General features: G+C 51.0%; 2 protein-coding genes and 1 non-coding gene across 3 annotated transcripts in view; 2 read left to right on the top strand and 1 right to left on the bottom strand.

Moving 5' to 3' along the window:
- The window catches only part of LOC126980862 (ADP-ribose pyrophosphatase, mitochondrial-like), a 32,698-nt gene extending 18,386 nt beyond the window's left edge, over positions 1-14,312 (bottom strand). Inside the window, exon 1 of the mRNA XM_050831188.1 lies at positions 14,227-14,312. The gene's annotated coding sequence lies outside the window, so the exon portion shown is untranslated. The remainder of the gene's footprint in view (positions 1-14,226) is intronic.
- On the top strand, positions 10,513-12,733 carry LOC126980786 (uncharacterized). Its single transcript, XM_050831069.1, has 2 exons — positions 10,513-12,180; positions 12,671-12,733. The coding sequence occupies exons 1-2, from the start codon at positions 10,513-10,515 to the stop codon at positions 12,731-12,733; spliced, it is 1,731 nt and encodes a 576-aa protein (XP_050687026.1).
- On the top strand, positions 12,439-12,512 carry Trnaa-cgc (transfer RNA alanine (anticodon CGC)). The gene has a single exon. It is a non-coding gene; the product is annotated as a tRNA-Ala (tRNA).
- Positions 14,313-15,527: the final 1,215 nt, after the last annotated feature.

The following is a 15,527-nucleotide window of genomic DNA, read 5'->3' as shown; positions in this document are numbered from 1 at the left end:
TTTTCCCCCCGCCCCGCCCTCCCAAGGATTACCTTATGCGTGTTTCTCTATTTAAAGAGCTCTAACACTTTCCGCGGGTGATTTATCGAAAGGAGATTCATACTGTAAATAGCCGTCAGTTAACGATACACGCGGCAAATTGCTATCTCTGTATCATTATATAAATAAGAAAATGGATCCTGATTCTTTTTTAAAAAATGTAGGTTACTGGAGCAGCTTAGTATCTTTTCTTTCCCTCTGCAGACGAACTCTGTTTTAAGCTCGGCAATAACGCCTCAACACCGCAAGGCAGCCAGCGAGTGTCGCGGAGGGCTGCTGCGTGAACCAAGGCCTTGGCATGAACATCCTTGACGCAACTAATCCTCCGGCCATCTTGTAAGCAGCCTCAGTTTTCCTTCCTGCTTTATCAAAGACAAGTTTATCTTCTGTTCAATGCTTGCAATCACTTGAGGGACTTGCTGCTGTCCGTTCTCGTAAACAATGGCCGTGTAGATCATAAACACCAGCCCTGTGTGTTGTTATGAGGTGAATCATTAGGTTTAGAACCTCGAAGTGAAGTAAAAGGTACAGGACTTGGGGGGAGGGTGTTATGTGGAAGGAAAGGGGAGTGGCTCACAATATGATCCCCCCTTCTTTTTCTCTCTTTCAGGTGTCGTCACGGGCTGAGGCTGACCAATGCGGTGCAGCCTCAGCTGCGGGCGACCAATGGCAGGAGTCGAGCGAGAAGACTGACCAATGGGAGAGGCGGGGGAGGCCTCGACGATGGAGAGGACGAATGATCCAACCCTCAGAGGAGAACAAGTCATTTTGCGTTGGTCGTCCACACCAGCAGGTCGTGTGTCGCGTTGGTCCCCAGCTTGTCCCTTACACGAGGTAAGTTTGTTTTCAGTTCTTGTGTATATCAGTGTTTCTGTGCCAGTGCCTTGGGTTTATGTGGCACGGAGGACATGTGTAGAGAGGGCGGCTTTGTCCTCGCGTTAATATTGTAGTCCGGTGCTGTTGGCGGCACAAGGTTATTGTGTCGATATCGGGATGTCTGTTCCTCAGTCTTGTTGCCTAGTCACGGCAAACAGTTCAGAGCTCTGCGTGTGACTCACCCTGGACGTTCCCTCTTTCAGGTTATGGGTCACCCCGACGCCGTTCAGTCCTCCAAGCGTCCCTTCTCCGAGGTGGAGGCTGGAGACCTCCAGCTGCCGCCGGCCAAGGTTCCTCGTCCTCTGCAACAGCAAGGTGTGTGCGCACGAATCCTGCACCGACAGCCTTCCGCAGCTCTTCGCTTTCTGCAGCACCCGCAGCACAGTGGGCAAGTCTTGCAGCTCCGTCCTGCTCCCACTTCTCGGCCGCAGCCACAGTACAAAGGGCGGGCTTTGCGGCCCCGACCTGCTCCCATTGCTCGGCCCCGTCGTGTCAGCCGCGGGTGCCAGACACTCCCGCCGGCAGTGCTGCGGCTGCCTGACCCCTGCAACACCACGCTGTTCATGCCGTGGGGCGTGGAGCCGCGAGACTGCCAAGGACCTGCTACCCCGTGGGAGAAGACCAACGGAAACGACGGCGTCAGCGCAGAAGACGAGCTGGCGGAGCTTCTTGGGTACACGCGCATGAGTGCTCGCTTCGCCTCCGCCTTCGGCTTCCTCCCTGGTTTGTCCGAGGGCAAGGGTGGCGGTGACGAACGGGATGGACCAGAGCAGCAGCCCTGGAACCCCAGGCCGCCCCCCGAGCGTCACGAGGGAGTAGAGGTTGTGTGGGCGGCGGGGCAGCAGCGGTGTGTGGCCACAAACACCAGCCACGTCGGTGACTGCCTACGGCCCGTCAGGTCCCGTATCAAGCAGTGGCGCCGCGCGGCGAAGTGCTGGGGAGGTGACGGCGAGGCGCAGCCACAGCACAGCAGGCAGGTCTTGCAGCCGCGACCTTCTCTCATTGCCCGACCGCAGCCACAGCACAGTGGGCAGGTCTTGCAACCTCCGCCTGCCTCAAGTGCTTGGCCTGTAACACCGACGGAGGAGACGAAGGAAAACTACCCGGCCAGCGCAGAACAGGAGCTGGCGGAGCTTCTTGGCTATGGGCTCATGAGTGCTCGCTTCGCGTCCGCCTTCGGCTTTCTCCCTGGTTTGTCCGAGGCCGATTGCGGCGGCGAAGACTACGGTGGAGCGTAGCAGAAGCTCTGGAGCCTGCGGCCGTCCTCCGAGCTCGTGACTGCCTACGGCCCGTCAGGAGCTGCTCTCATCCTCTGTCTCATTCGGCTGTAGTGCTTGTAGTTCAGTTCATCAATTACATGTATTGTTTTTAGATAATAGTAAAGTTTTAAAGTTCTGCTTTGTATATTTTTCCTCTTTCTCTCTTCCTGGCGGGTAAGGAGTGGGTATTACTGTCACGGGTGTTATCAATATTTCCTGACTCTAGACACGCGACACAGTGAGCTAACACACACACACACACACACACACACACACACACACACACACACACACACACAGAGTAAAGGTAAGGGGCTGACACACACACACACACACACACACACACACACAAACACACACACACACACACACACACACACACAAAGGTAAGGGTCTGACACACACACACAGAGTAAAGGTAAGGGGCTGACACACACACACACACACACACACACACACACACACACACACACACACACACAGAGTAAAGGTAAGGGGCTGACACACACACACACACACACACACACACAGATTAAAGGTAAGGGGCTGACACACACACACACACACACACACACACATAGGAGAGGTAAGGGGCTGACATGGGAGGGCTGGAGAGAAAAGGAATGAAGAAAGAGGTGATGCGGGGTCGACGAGACGGTGGCAAGGCAAGGCATGTTGAAAAGACTACCGGTGTTGCACGAGATCCGTCGCTGTCGAGAAATAGCTCCCGGAGAGGTCCATATTTCACTCACTTATTGTTTTCTCGGTCTATTAAGAACTCAACGCACGGAACAGACAGCAGCAAAAACACTTCTGATCAATAGAAAGCAATAACATCATAACAAATATATATATATATCCGGTATGGGAAAATAATGTACTCGTTACAAAACCTCACTGGGTAAGTAATAATCATGTACACAAAATAGTCTTTCTCTCTCTCTTGTGTAGTTTGTGTGGATTTTGTTAGGTATATAATGTTGGAAGCTGATTCCTTCATTACCCACCTGTTAAGCGTCTTTTTTATTATTCACGTATACAATAACAACAATAACAACAACAACAACAACAACATCAATACAGCCACAAAAAAACAACAAGAACAACAACAGCAACGAAAACAACAGTAACAACAATACAGCCACAAAAAAACAAGAAGAACATTAACAACAACAACAACAAATACATCACAACAGCAACAAACAAACAACACCAGACTCAACACACACACACACACACACACACACACACACACACATACAAGGTCACAAACACAGCAACACAAACACTAACTACACCCAGCGCAAACCAAGCAACACCGGAGAACACTAGAAACACACACACACACACACACACACACACACACACACCAGGTAAGGACACATACCACACTCTTACCCCTCTCTCTCTCTCTCTCTCTCTCTCTCTCTCTCTCTCTCTCTCTCTCTCTCTCTCTCTCTCTCTCTCTCTCTCTCTCTCTCTCTCTCTCTCTCTCTCTCTCTCTCTCTCTCTCTCTCTCTCCCCTCCTTTAAAAACAACGTGACGGCCACTCGGTTCTGTATTGCAATAAATGGCATTAAGTCTCGCAAGTAAAGGCCTAAACTATCCTTTTTTCGATATAAAAAGAACAAGGAAAGGTTAATTATGTATTTTCAATCATATTTTTTAAAAGATAAAAAGTCTACACTTGTCTGACACCTCAATCAGTAACCCGATCACAACACCACCAGTCAGCCAGCGTGGGCCTACAGGTGGTTAGATAAACTTATTGGTAACATTATCTCTTCGTACTCCTTTATCTAAAATATTAAAACTCATCCTTAGACAGCCTCTCCGACTCGCAATAACAGGCTATACTTGTGTTACAGGCTACAAGTGCTTATAAAAAGAACATTAGGAATCTCTCTGTGCTGCTTGATCAAAACTCTAGTAACATATCGAGGCTATCTACAAAGGTGTAGCCTCACCGATTTCCTGCAAGAGGCTGCACCCGTGTTACAGCCGAGGAGAGTTTGTTCGTGAGTGGGTGCGGCTGGCGGCGAGGCGAGGAGGGAGAGTCGCCCCCTTGTTCGTCTCCCCCCGCCGTGAAAAGAGTATTAACAGAGGGACATTGAGGAGTGATATGGAGAGATTAGAAGGGATGTGAGTGGGAGTCCTGAGAACTTTGGGGGAATGTTATTATTCGTCTGACATATCGGAAAACCTAACGACAGTCAGTCTTTTCTATTACTGCTTGTTCAGCTCAGATAGGCGGGGGTGACCACCCTGGCGTGACGCACACTGAGGTGACCAAAGCCCGCCCTGGCTTGTCGGGTTATTACACAATGTGTAAGTAAGATTAACGTAACAATTTCACCTTGAGTGAGACGTTCCTCGCGGAAAGGCCTCTGCCCAGCCCTTTGTATCCCCACCTGTTACCAGCAGGGGAGTGATCTGACTCCCCAGTACGTGACCTTGTTCAGCCATGTCAGGTCCCCCCCCCCCCTGCCTTCGCCCTCCCAGGGGCTCCCTTCTGCTTGTTTCAGGGCGTTCTGAAATATGATTTTTCCAACTTCTTGAAGTGAACAAACCCCGCCCTGGCTTGTCGGGTTATTACACAACTTGTTAATAAGAGCATAACTACTTCACTGAAGTAAGAGGTCTGTCCTCAGCCCTATGAACACCAAACTGTTACTCACAGGGGAGGGAGTGGAGGGGAGGGGAGTGATCTCACTCCTCGCTTCTGGTGCAGTCATGTCAGGTCACCCCCCCCCCCCCACCTCCCAGGTGCTACCCTCAGCTTGTTTCTCTGTATAGAGCGTTCTGTAATGCACTCTTATAACTTTCTGAATTAGAACAAACCCGCCCTGGGTTGTCGGGCAATAATAAACACCGTGTAAATAAGAGCATATCAGCTTCACCCTGAGTGAGAGGTCCCTCGCGGAAGGGTCTCTCCCCAGCCCTTTGAACCCCCACCTGGTAGGGCCAGGTGTTCCCGCCTCCCCGCCCCACCAAGCCCTCCCAAGGGTCACCTTCTGCGTGTTTCTCTATGTACGAAGGTCTGTAATACACTTTCCGTGGCTGATTCATCAAAATGAGATCCACGCGGCAAAGTGCTGATTCTTGCCTGATAAAATGGAGGAACTAGAGCAGATAAGTATCTTTTCTTTCCCTCCGCAGATGAACCTTGTTCTCCAAGCTGCAACAACTCCTCAACACCACAAAGCAGCTGTCAAGTGTTGCGGAGGGCTGTTGGGCAGGCTCAGTTTTCATTTAGATTTATCGAATACAAGTGCATCTTGTTCAGTGCTTCCAACACTTAAAGGACTTGCTGAAGTCCTTCCTTGTAAATAACGGCCGTAGATTACGAACACCAGCCTAGCGTGTTGTTATAAGGTGAGTCATTAATATTAGAGCCTCGAAGTGAGAGCGCCAGGACTGTAGAGTGAGGGGAAGGGCTCACCATCTGACCTCTCTCTTTTTATCTTTGTTTTTTACATATTTCAAATAAGAATTACCACATGTAAGTTCATTACTATTTTTAAAATAACTTTTAACTCTTCATGTCGTAAGGTATACTATTTATTTAATTTGAATCTCTCTCTCTCTCTCTCTCTCTCTCTCTCTCTCTCTCTCTCTCTCTCTCTCTCTCTCTCTCTCTCTCTCTCTCTCTCTCTCTCTTTTTTTCAGGTGACGTCACGGGCTAAGGCTGACCAATGCGGTGCAGCCTCAGCTGCGGGCGACCAATGCCAGGAGTCGCGCGAGAAAAATGACCAATGGGAGAGGCGGGGGAGGGCTCGGCGATGGAGAGGACTAATGATCCAACACTCAGAGGAGCAAGTCATTCGTCGTTGGTTGTCCACACCAGCAGGTCGTGTGTGTGTGTTGTCCCTTCCACGAGGTAAGTCTATTGTCAGTTCTTGTGTATATCAGTGTTTCTGTGCCAGTGCCTTGGGTTTATGTGGCACGGAGGACATGTGTAGAGAGGGCGGCTTTGTCCTCGCGTTAATATTGTAGTCCGGTGCTGTTGGCGGCACAAGGTTATTGTGTCGATATCGGGATGTCTGTTCCTCAGTCTTGTTACTTGGTCACGGCAAACAGTTCAGAGCTCTGCGTGTGACTCATCCTGGACGTTCCCTCTTTCAGGTCATGGATCACCCCGACGCCGTTCGGTCCTCCAAGCGTCCCTTCTCCGAGGTGGAGGCAGGAGACCTCCAGCTGCCGCCGGCCAAGGTTCCTCGCCCTCTGCCACAGCACGGTGTGTGCGCACGAATACTGCCTTCCGCTGTTCTTCGCTTTCTGCAGCAGCTAAAGCGCAGCGTGCAGGTCTTGCAGCCCCGTTCTGCTCACACTGCTCGGCCGCAGCCACAGGACAACGGGCAGGCCTTGTGGCCCCGGTCTGCTCCCTGTGCTCGGCCCTGTCGTGTCAGCCAAGGTTGCCAGACACTCCCGCCGGCAGTGCTGCGGCTGCCTGACCCCTGCAACACCACGCTGCCCATGCCGTGGGGCGTGGAGCCGCGAAACTGCCGGAGACCTGCTACGCCGAGGGAGAAGACCAAGGGAACCTGGAAGCCCCGGCCGCACCCCGAGCTGCACGAGGGCGTGGAGGTGGCGTGGGAGGCGGGGCAGGAGCGGTGTGTGGCCACAAACACCAGCCACGTCGGCGACTGCCAATGGCCCGTCAGGAGGTCCCGCAGGAGGCAGTGGCGCCGCGCTGCGAGGCGATGGGGGAGGGGCGGCGAGGCGCAGCCAAGACATAATATTATCTGGCATACCTTTCGCTTTTTATTTCATTTTGTTTTTATATTACCATTTCGGCTTTTGGCGCTTCGTCTCCGCCTTCGGCTTCCTTCCTGGTTTGTCCGAGGGCAACCGTGGCTGCGATGAGTACAATGGGCCGCGGCGAGGTGCTGGCGGCGGCGGCCTTCCAGGCAATGTTGGATGAGTGCTGCTCGCATCCTCTGTTTAATTCGGCTGTAGTGCTTGTAGTTCGGTTGCAGTATTTTGAAATGTTCATCAGTCATATGTATTGTTTTTAGATGATAATAAAGTTTTAAAGTTTTACTTTGTATATTTTTCCTCTTTCTCTCTTCCTGGCGGGTAAGGAGTGGGTATCACTGTCACGGGTGTTATCAATATGTCCTGACTCTAGACACGCGACACAATGAGGTAACACACACACACACACACACACACACACACACACAGTAAAGGTAAGTGTCTGACATGGGAGGGCTGGAGATAAAGAGAATTAAGAAAGAGGTGACATGGGGTCGACGAGACGGCAGCAAGGCGAGGCTTGACGAAAAGACTGCCGGCAAGACCCTGCGGCGGCCTGCCTCGTCAGGGCCCGGCAGGCACCTGACGGGGGGATGAGGAGAGTGTCCTTTTTTTTTCTTACAACGAAGGAGGCAGCTCAAGGGCACAAAAAAAGGAAACGGTAATAATAAAAGACCGCTTGGCGTGCATTGATATGTCTTTGGGTGAGTAACAGTAAGGTTCGCGCCGCAAAATGTCTCTGGGTATGTAAAAACGTTGGCGTGTCTTTGGGTAAGCAAAAATAATGTACGCGACACAAATCGCGATCTGCTTAGCGACTGAATTCTTTTCCTCCTCTTTTTCTTCTCCGTCTTCTTTTTCTTTTTTTCTATTCTATTTTTTCTTATGATGATAATAACACCATATGACCTACCTCAGTTTTTAGTTTTAAACGCCATAAAACTATATTCAAGTAATGTCTTTCCTCCAGTCCATGATGCTCGCTTCCTTGCCTCTCCGCGTCACACCAGGCATGTTTCGCTACACTCCTATTCGCGCACCCACACAGCGCTAAGTCTACGGCTCGTTACAATGTGCCACAGTTTCACATTCACAAGAACGGACTCCTTGCACTGGGTCATCAAGACTCCTCTGAAATGCCTTTGGCGATTGCCTGTTTGATAAACTTGAACTACTTTCCATTCATGACGCGGCTCAAGGACACGATGAGGTAGAGCTGTGGGCCTCCTGGTGTCGTCCCGCGTGGCCGCACCTGGGTGTTAAGAGAACCTCTAGACCACGGGGAGGAGGTGACAGCGACGCGGCAGTAAAAAACAATCCACCCTGTTAGTGTGTGCGGCTGACGGCGAGGAGCGAGGGAGAGTCACCGTCTTGTCCGTCCCCTTCTGGGCACCTCCGCCGCGAGGAGAGTGTGAGGAGTGACACGCTATGATATGGTGTGAGTGAGAGTAGTGAACAGTACTTTTGGGTAATTTCCTATCTGTGGGACATTGGGGAGTGATTATGAGGGAAGGGAGTGGGGGTACTGAAAATACTTTCGGGGGATATTATTATCTGGGGGACATTGGGAAGGAGTGATGTGGAGTAATTACGCGGGAGGGAGGAATGAAGAGTGCCTACTTAAGGGGGTATTATTATCTGGGGGACATATCGAAAAACCTAACGACAAACCTCCCCTCAGTCTTTTCTATTGCTGCTTCATTAAGCTCAGATAGGCGGGGTGACCGCCCTGAAGTGAACAAAACCCGCCCTGGCTTGTCGGGTTATTAAGGAACGGGTAAATATGAGCGTAGTTTTGGGCGGATCAACCAATCAAGTACAATTGGGAGGAGAAATTAATAACCACCAGTGCCCACCACCGTAGTATAAGTTTAAACAGTGACGACACAGAGGATCTGGATATAGAGGCCTAGTAGGCCTGCGTCCAGTATTTCCGTAAGGTTCGTAAGGTAAGGTAAGGTAACAATTTCACCTTGAGTGAGAAAGTCCTTCACGAAAAGGAGGGAGTGGAGGGAAGGGCAGTGATCTGACCCCCCTGCCTGGTGCAGTAGTCAGGTCACCCTGCCCCGCCCTCCCAGGGGCCGCCTTCTCCTTGTTTCTATGTATGGGCCGTTCTGTACAACACTCTTACAACATTTTGAAGTGAACAAAACCCGCCCTGGCTTGTCGGGTTATTGAACAACTTGTAATTAAGAGCTAGCGTAACAATTTCACCCTGAATGAGAGGTTTCTCGCGGAAAGGCCTCTTCCAAGCCCTTTGAACCCCCACCTGTTACCCGCAGGGCAGGGGAGGGGAGGGGAGTGATCTGACTCCCCACTACGTGACCTGGTTCAGCCGTGTTAGATACCTCCCCCCCCAACTCCCCCAATGCGGTGCAGCCTCAGCTGCGGGCGACCAATGGCAGGAGTCGAGCGAGAAGACTGACCAATGGGAGAGGCGGGGGAGGCCCCGGCGATGGAGAGGTAGGTTGATCCAACCCTGAGAGGAGCGTCATTCTGCGTTGGTCGTTCACACCAGCAGGTCGTGTGTAGCGTTGGTCCCCAGCAGGGCCCAGCTTGTACCTTACACGGGAAGTCATTCTGCGTTGGTCGTCCACCCCAGCAGGTCGTGTGCAGCGTTGGTCCCCAGCTTCTCCCTTACACAAGGTAAGTCTGTGTAGAGTTCTTGCGTATGTTAGTGTTTCTGTGTCAGTGCCTTGAGGATGTGTGGCCGTTAATGTTCACAAAAGTTCATCCAGGTAAGAAGGCAGTGACACCTTGAAGGAGATCAAAGTTGGCGGTTCTGGTGTGGATGTGTAGGGTGTCCGTTACTAAGGCTCCGTGCCCTGAACTGTCACTGGTCACAGTATATATAGTTTGGTGGTTATTCTGAAGGTTACATCAGTCTGGTCAGTGACACAGTAGTATATATATCAGAGTTTATTGGTTGGCGGTTCTGGTGTGGATGTGTAGGGTGTCCGTTACTAAGGCTCCGTGCCCTGAGCTGTCACTGGTCACAAAGTATGTAGTTTAGTGGTTATTCTGAAGGTTGCATAAGTCTGGTCAGTGCCACATCATTCTGGAGGACCGTTCAGATATCATGCAACGCTTTCTTCTAATATAATTTCCTCCCCCTGCAGTGGTCTGTGGCACTCCTCCAACATCTTTTATTCACGTTATTTTGTTACCTTAATAATACTTATGATTTAAAGACACAAAAGACTTATCCTCCCATTACAATATAGTTCCTTACTCTCGGTGACGTGCTCAGTAACACTTTAGTTTGCAGTGTGTAGCCACACACTGCCGCACCAGGAGTAGCACACACACACACACACCCTCTGCATTACATGATATCTGAGTGAGCCGAGTGTGGCTCTGTGTTTCGCCTCCGTGTGCCTGATTAAGTCCCTCATCGCTTGTATTATGTCATGCTTGTTCCTATTCTGAACGGTCGTCTACATCTGACTGGGCAATGACACCACGAAATAAAATTAATCGCAGTGCGACGGAGGACATGTGTGGAGAGATCTGCTTTGTCTTCGCAAACAGTTCAAAGCTCTGCGTGTGACTCATCCTGGACGTTCCCTCTTTTCAGGTCATGGATCACCCCGACGCCGTTCAGTCCTCCAAGCGTCCCTTCTCCGAGGTGGAGGCTGCTTCCACTTCTCCGCAGCCGCAGCACAATGGGCAGGACTTGCAGCCACGACCTGCTTCAACTGGTAGACCCCAGCCACTGCGCAACGACCCGGCCGCCGCAGCACGGAGGCTGGTGGAGCTTGGAGCCAAGGTTCCTCTTCCTCTGCCAGAACATGGTGTGAATGCACGAATGCTGCAGCGACGGTCCGCCGCTATTCTTCGCTATCTGCGGCAGTCAAAGTACAAAGGGCAAGCCTCGCAGCCCCCAGCTGCTCGGCCCCAGCCACAGCTCAACCGGCAGGCCTTACAGTCTTGGCCTGTTTCTATTGGTCACCCGCAGCCACAGCACAGCGGGCAGGCCTTACAGTCTCGGCCTGTTTCTATTGGTCAGCCGCAGCCACAGCATAGCGGTCAGGACTTGCAGCCTCGGCCTGTTTCTATTGGTCAGCCGCAGCCACAGCACAGCGGGCAGGCCTTACAGTCTCGGCCTGTTTCTATTGGTCAGCCGCAGGCACAGCACAGCGGGCAGGCCTTGCAGCCTCGGCCTGTCACGCCGTGGGTGGAGATGAAGGATAACGAAGCGGCCAGTGCAGAACAGGAGCTGGCGGAGCTTCTTGGCGACACGAGGATGAGTGCTCACTTCGCCTCTGCCTTTGACTTCGACTTGTCTCTGTTCGAGGACAACGGTGGCGGCCACGAATACGATGGCCCTGAGCGGCAGCCCTGGAGCCCCCGGCCGCCCCCCGAGCTGCACGAGGGCTTGGAGGTGGTGTGGGAGTCAGGGCAGCAGCGGTGTGTGGCCGCAAGCACCAGCCACGTCAGTGACTGCCTTCGGCCCGTCAGGAGGTCCCGCAGCAAGCAGCGGCCCCGCGCGGCGAAGTGCTGGAGAGGTGACGGCGTTGCGCCGCCACAGCACAGCGGGCGAGCCTTGCAGCCGCGGCCTGCTTCATATGGTTGGCCGCATCTACAGCACGACGGGCAGGTCTTGCAACCACGGCCTGCCTCATATGGTTGGCCGCATCCACAGCACGACGGGCAGGTCTTGCAACCACGGCCTGCTTCATATGGTTGGCCGCAGCAACAGCACGACGGGCAGGTCTTGTGGCCGCGGGCTACTTCCATTTCTCCTCCGCAGCCGCAGCACAACGGGCAGACCCTGCAGCCACAGCCTGCTCCTATTACTTGGCCGCAGCACAACGGGCAGACCCTGCAGCCACAGCCTGCTCCTATTACTTGGCCGCAGCACAACGGGCAGACCCTGCAGCCACAGCCTGCTCCTATTACTTGGCCGCAGCACAACGGGCAGACCCTGCAGCCACAGCCTGCTCCTATTACTTGGCCGCAGCACAACGGGCAGACCCTGCAGCCACAGCCTGCTCCTATTACTTGGCCGCAGCACAACGGGCAGACCCTGCAGCCACAGCCTGCTCCTATTACTTGGCCGCAGCCGCAGCACAACGGGCAGGCCTTGCAGCCACGACCTGCTTCACCTGGTAGGCCGCAGCCACGGCTGGTGGAGGTTGGAGGCACCCCCGCCACTGTTCACGGCACCGCTGCCTCTCACCTCGACGTTGCCACACTCGAGGACGGCGGTGGTGCTGGCGGCGACAGTTCCTTGTATTTGACTTATGTAAATGTGTTTCCGTTTAACTCGAATGTCACTTTGTCTTAATGAAATGTTTTATTGGGTGAGAATAAAGTTTTGTTTTGTATTTCTCCGTTTTTCTGTTTCCCTTCCTGGCGAGTATTAATATTCCTGAGTCACGAGTATTGTCATTGGAATGTTCTGAATCCAGGCACAGGCACCTAACACAATGACGTCACACACACACAAACAAACACAGATAGAGCAAAGGTAAGGGGCTGACACACACACACACACACACACGGCCCGGTAGCTCAGTGGTTAGAGCGTCTGCCTCGCAACCAGAAGGACCGGGGTTCGATTCCCCGATCGGGTGAAGATAAGTTGGGTTTATCTTTCACGTGTAGCCCCTGTTCACCTAGCAGAGAGTAGGTACGCGACGTAAGGCGAGGAGTTGTGACCTCAGTGTCGCGGTGTGTTGTGTGTGAGTGGTCTCAGTCCTACCCAAAGATCGGTACTCTGTGCTCTTCCGTAGGGGAACGGCTGGCTGTCGCGGAAGAGACCTCCAGCAGACCAAGAGGTGAATTACACAGAGTAAAGGTGAGGGGGCTGACACACACACACACACACACACATAGGAGAGGTAAGGGGCTGACACACACACACATACGCTCACATAGGAGAGGTAAGGGGATGACACACACACATAGGAGAGGTAAGGGGCTGACATACGCACACATAGGAGAGGTAAGGGGGTGACACACACACATGGGAGGGCTGGAGAGAAAAGGAATGAAGAAAGAGGTGACGCGGGGTCGACGAGACGGTGGCAAGGGAAGTCATGTTGAAAAGACCGCCGGTGTTGCACGAGATCGGTCGCTATCGAGAAATAGCTCCCGGAGAGGTCCATATTTCACTCACTCATTGTTTTCTTGGTCTGTTATGACCTCAACGCGCGGAACAGAACAGCAAAAACACTTCTGATCAATAGAAAGCAATACAAAGACATGAAAATGAATATAAATGGCAAAGTAATGTACACGTTAGAAATCGTCTTTGGGTAAGTAAAATCAACATAGCCACAAAACGTCTGCTTGGCGACTGAATCTTCCTCCTCCGCCACTGAGAAGCAACTGCCGAGCCGCGTCTTTTCTCGCGGTAAAAGAATCTAAGTTGTTAATGGTAAGCTAAAGCAAATTCTTTCCTCCTAAAACAACCCTGACAAATACAAAGGAAGGCTGTTATTAGACTACTGCTTCCTATATGTCTCCTTTTAGTACTATATGAGTGAGTGGTGAACCTGGACTTGGAAGAAAAGGGAAGGAAGAGATAAATGAAAATGAGATGGATAAAAGGATGATAAAGATACTGAGTGTAGTCTTGTTTCTGTACATCTGGGCTTGGGAGGCGAAGATAGGAAGGTGCTTGGGAAACTTGTAAGCACTGACAAACTATTTTTTTTTTTTATTGTTTATCTTACGCCTCATATTATTTCTGTCTTCTCAGTTTCATGTATGCAACTTTGACGCCATTAAAAGTGTACGCTAAAGTCTATATTAGGACAATTTGCAGTTTCACCCAACCAACGATTTTCTTATGTGGTTCATGTTTTCTGGTGATAGATGTAGTGAATTGCACGATTTTGTACCTCATTTCCGTCGCAAACGTCTACTTTTCGAGTTACACCTCTTTTCAAGTTATGCCTATCCCACGCCTTACCAAATGTCCAGCGATGTTCAAACTCACACAAAACAAAGACTAATACTTACTTTTTATGCACGTTGATCATCAGCTTTAGAAAGTCACGGAGCTTCACAAACGAGACAAAAAAACTCGCTTTGAATCGCTTTTTAGGTCCTTGTAAGTCTTTTTACACTTAGATGCTTCACTTAGTTACTCTGTGATAGTAAAGATTGGGTTCCACGATGCGAAGTTCAGGATGGGATATCTCACGACAAAGGATGACAGACGACACCGCACCGGCGCCCTGATAGCCTACTGTCCTCTTGCCTACACGTCGGAAAATTCACTTAATACTCTTTCAACGCTTCTGAGAACAATACGACCATGAATTATACCTTTACAGCCTACCTTTGCTTTGGTGTGGTGCAGGGAGGGAGAGTAATGACCCGAGTTGCAGCGCCTCGTTCAGCAAACACCCTCACGTAAACACAGCTGATGCGACACTGATGATGATGATGATGAAGTATTGCCAGATTATCGTACTCGGAGCATCGTATTTTCCGGCTTCTGACTCATAATTATTGCCAAGAAACACCATAAAAGACGAAAACTATGAATCCAGTTATTGGGGTGGAGGAGAAAGTTTTTGGGGTCGGAAATCGTCAAATATAAGTGACTGAGTACGACAATCTGGCAATGTTGCACTGATGGTGTGACGTCAGAGTGCCAGATTGTCGCACTCGGCACATTGTATTATCCGTTTTCTGACCCATAGCTATTACAGAAAAAGGAAATAACGAACACTTTTAACAATAGCTTCATTTAGATGTCATTATTTGTGTGAGCATAACAGTTTTGGGTCTGAAACTGATAAATCTAATGGTCTAAGTACGACAATCTGGCACCGCTGGATGTACTGATGGTATATGACGTCATGACTCACTCCATGTTCTAGGAAGCCATGACTGTGCTCACGAAAAGAAGACGAAAATAATGTAACTGACCTCACGATGCTAAAACAATTGATACCCTAAAATGATGTAAATTAACTTCTTCTGGAGTGTATTATGGGGCTGGGTTAGAACATCCTGGCAAAGACCAACACAAAAAAGTTAGGCTCGTAGTCACCGCGGCCATTGTTGTTACTTAGTGGAAGAGAAAACATGGCGAGGGAGGCGGTGCTGTGGTTAAATGGTCACGCCTCCACACTCGCCTTGACCTGCTGTGTTTATTAGCGGTGTGGCACTTGTCTCCACGACCGCCAATGTGTCCTGACCAGTGGGGGAAGAGCCCGACAGCAGCACGGCCCCGAGGCACTGGTAAGGGATTCTCGTGTTTCACTGTCATGGCGGGGTCCTGAGGGGTCGTTTTCTTTAACCTTTCAGCACCCAAACTCATATATTTAACAAGGCTGTCGTAGGAGTTTGGGGCATTTTCAGCACCCAAACTCATATATTTAACAAGGCTGTCGTAGGAGTTTGGGGCATTTTCGGCACCCAAACTCATATATTTAACAAGGCTGTCGTAGGAGTTTGGGGCATTTTCGGCACCCAAACTCATATATTTAACAAGGCTGTCGTAGGAGTTTGGGGCATTTTCAGCACCCAAACTCATATATTTAACAAGGCTGTCGTAGGAGTTTGGGGCATTTTCAGCACCCAAACTCATATATTTAACAAGGCTGTCGTAGGAGTTTGGGGCATTTTCGG

This window comes from Eriocheir sinensis, chromosome 45 (assembly GCF_024679095.1).
Source record: "Eriocheir sinensis breed Jianghai 21 chromosome 45, ASM2467909v1, whole genome shotgun sequence".
NCBI lineage: Eukaryota > Metazoa > Arthropoda > Malacostraca > Decapoda > Varunidae > Eriocheir > Eriocheir sinensis.
This window is presented reverse-complemented; position numbering and strand designations above follow the sequence as displayed.

Coding starts and splice junctions, on each gene's coding strand:
- LOC126980786 (XM_050831069.1), top strand. CDS start 10,513: ATGGATCACCCCGACGCCGTTCAGTCCTCCAAGCGTCCCTTCTCCGAG. Junction 12,181..12,670: donor GTTCCTTGTATTTGACTTAT/GTAAATGTGTTT, acceptor GCTCTTCCGTAG/GGGAACGGCTGGCTGTCGCG.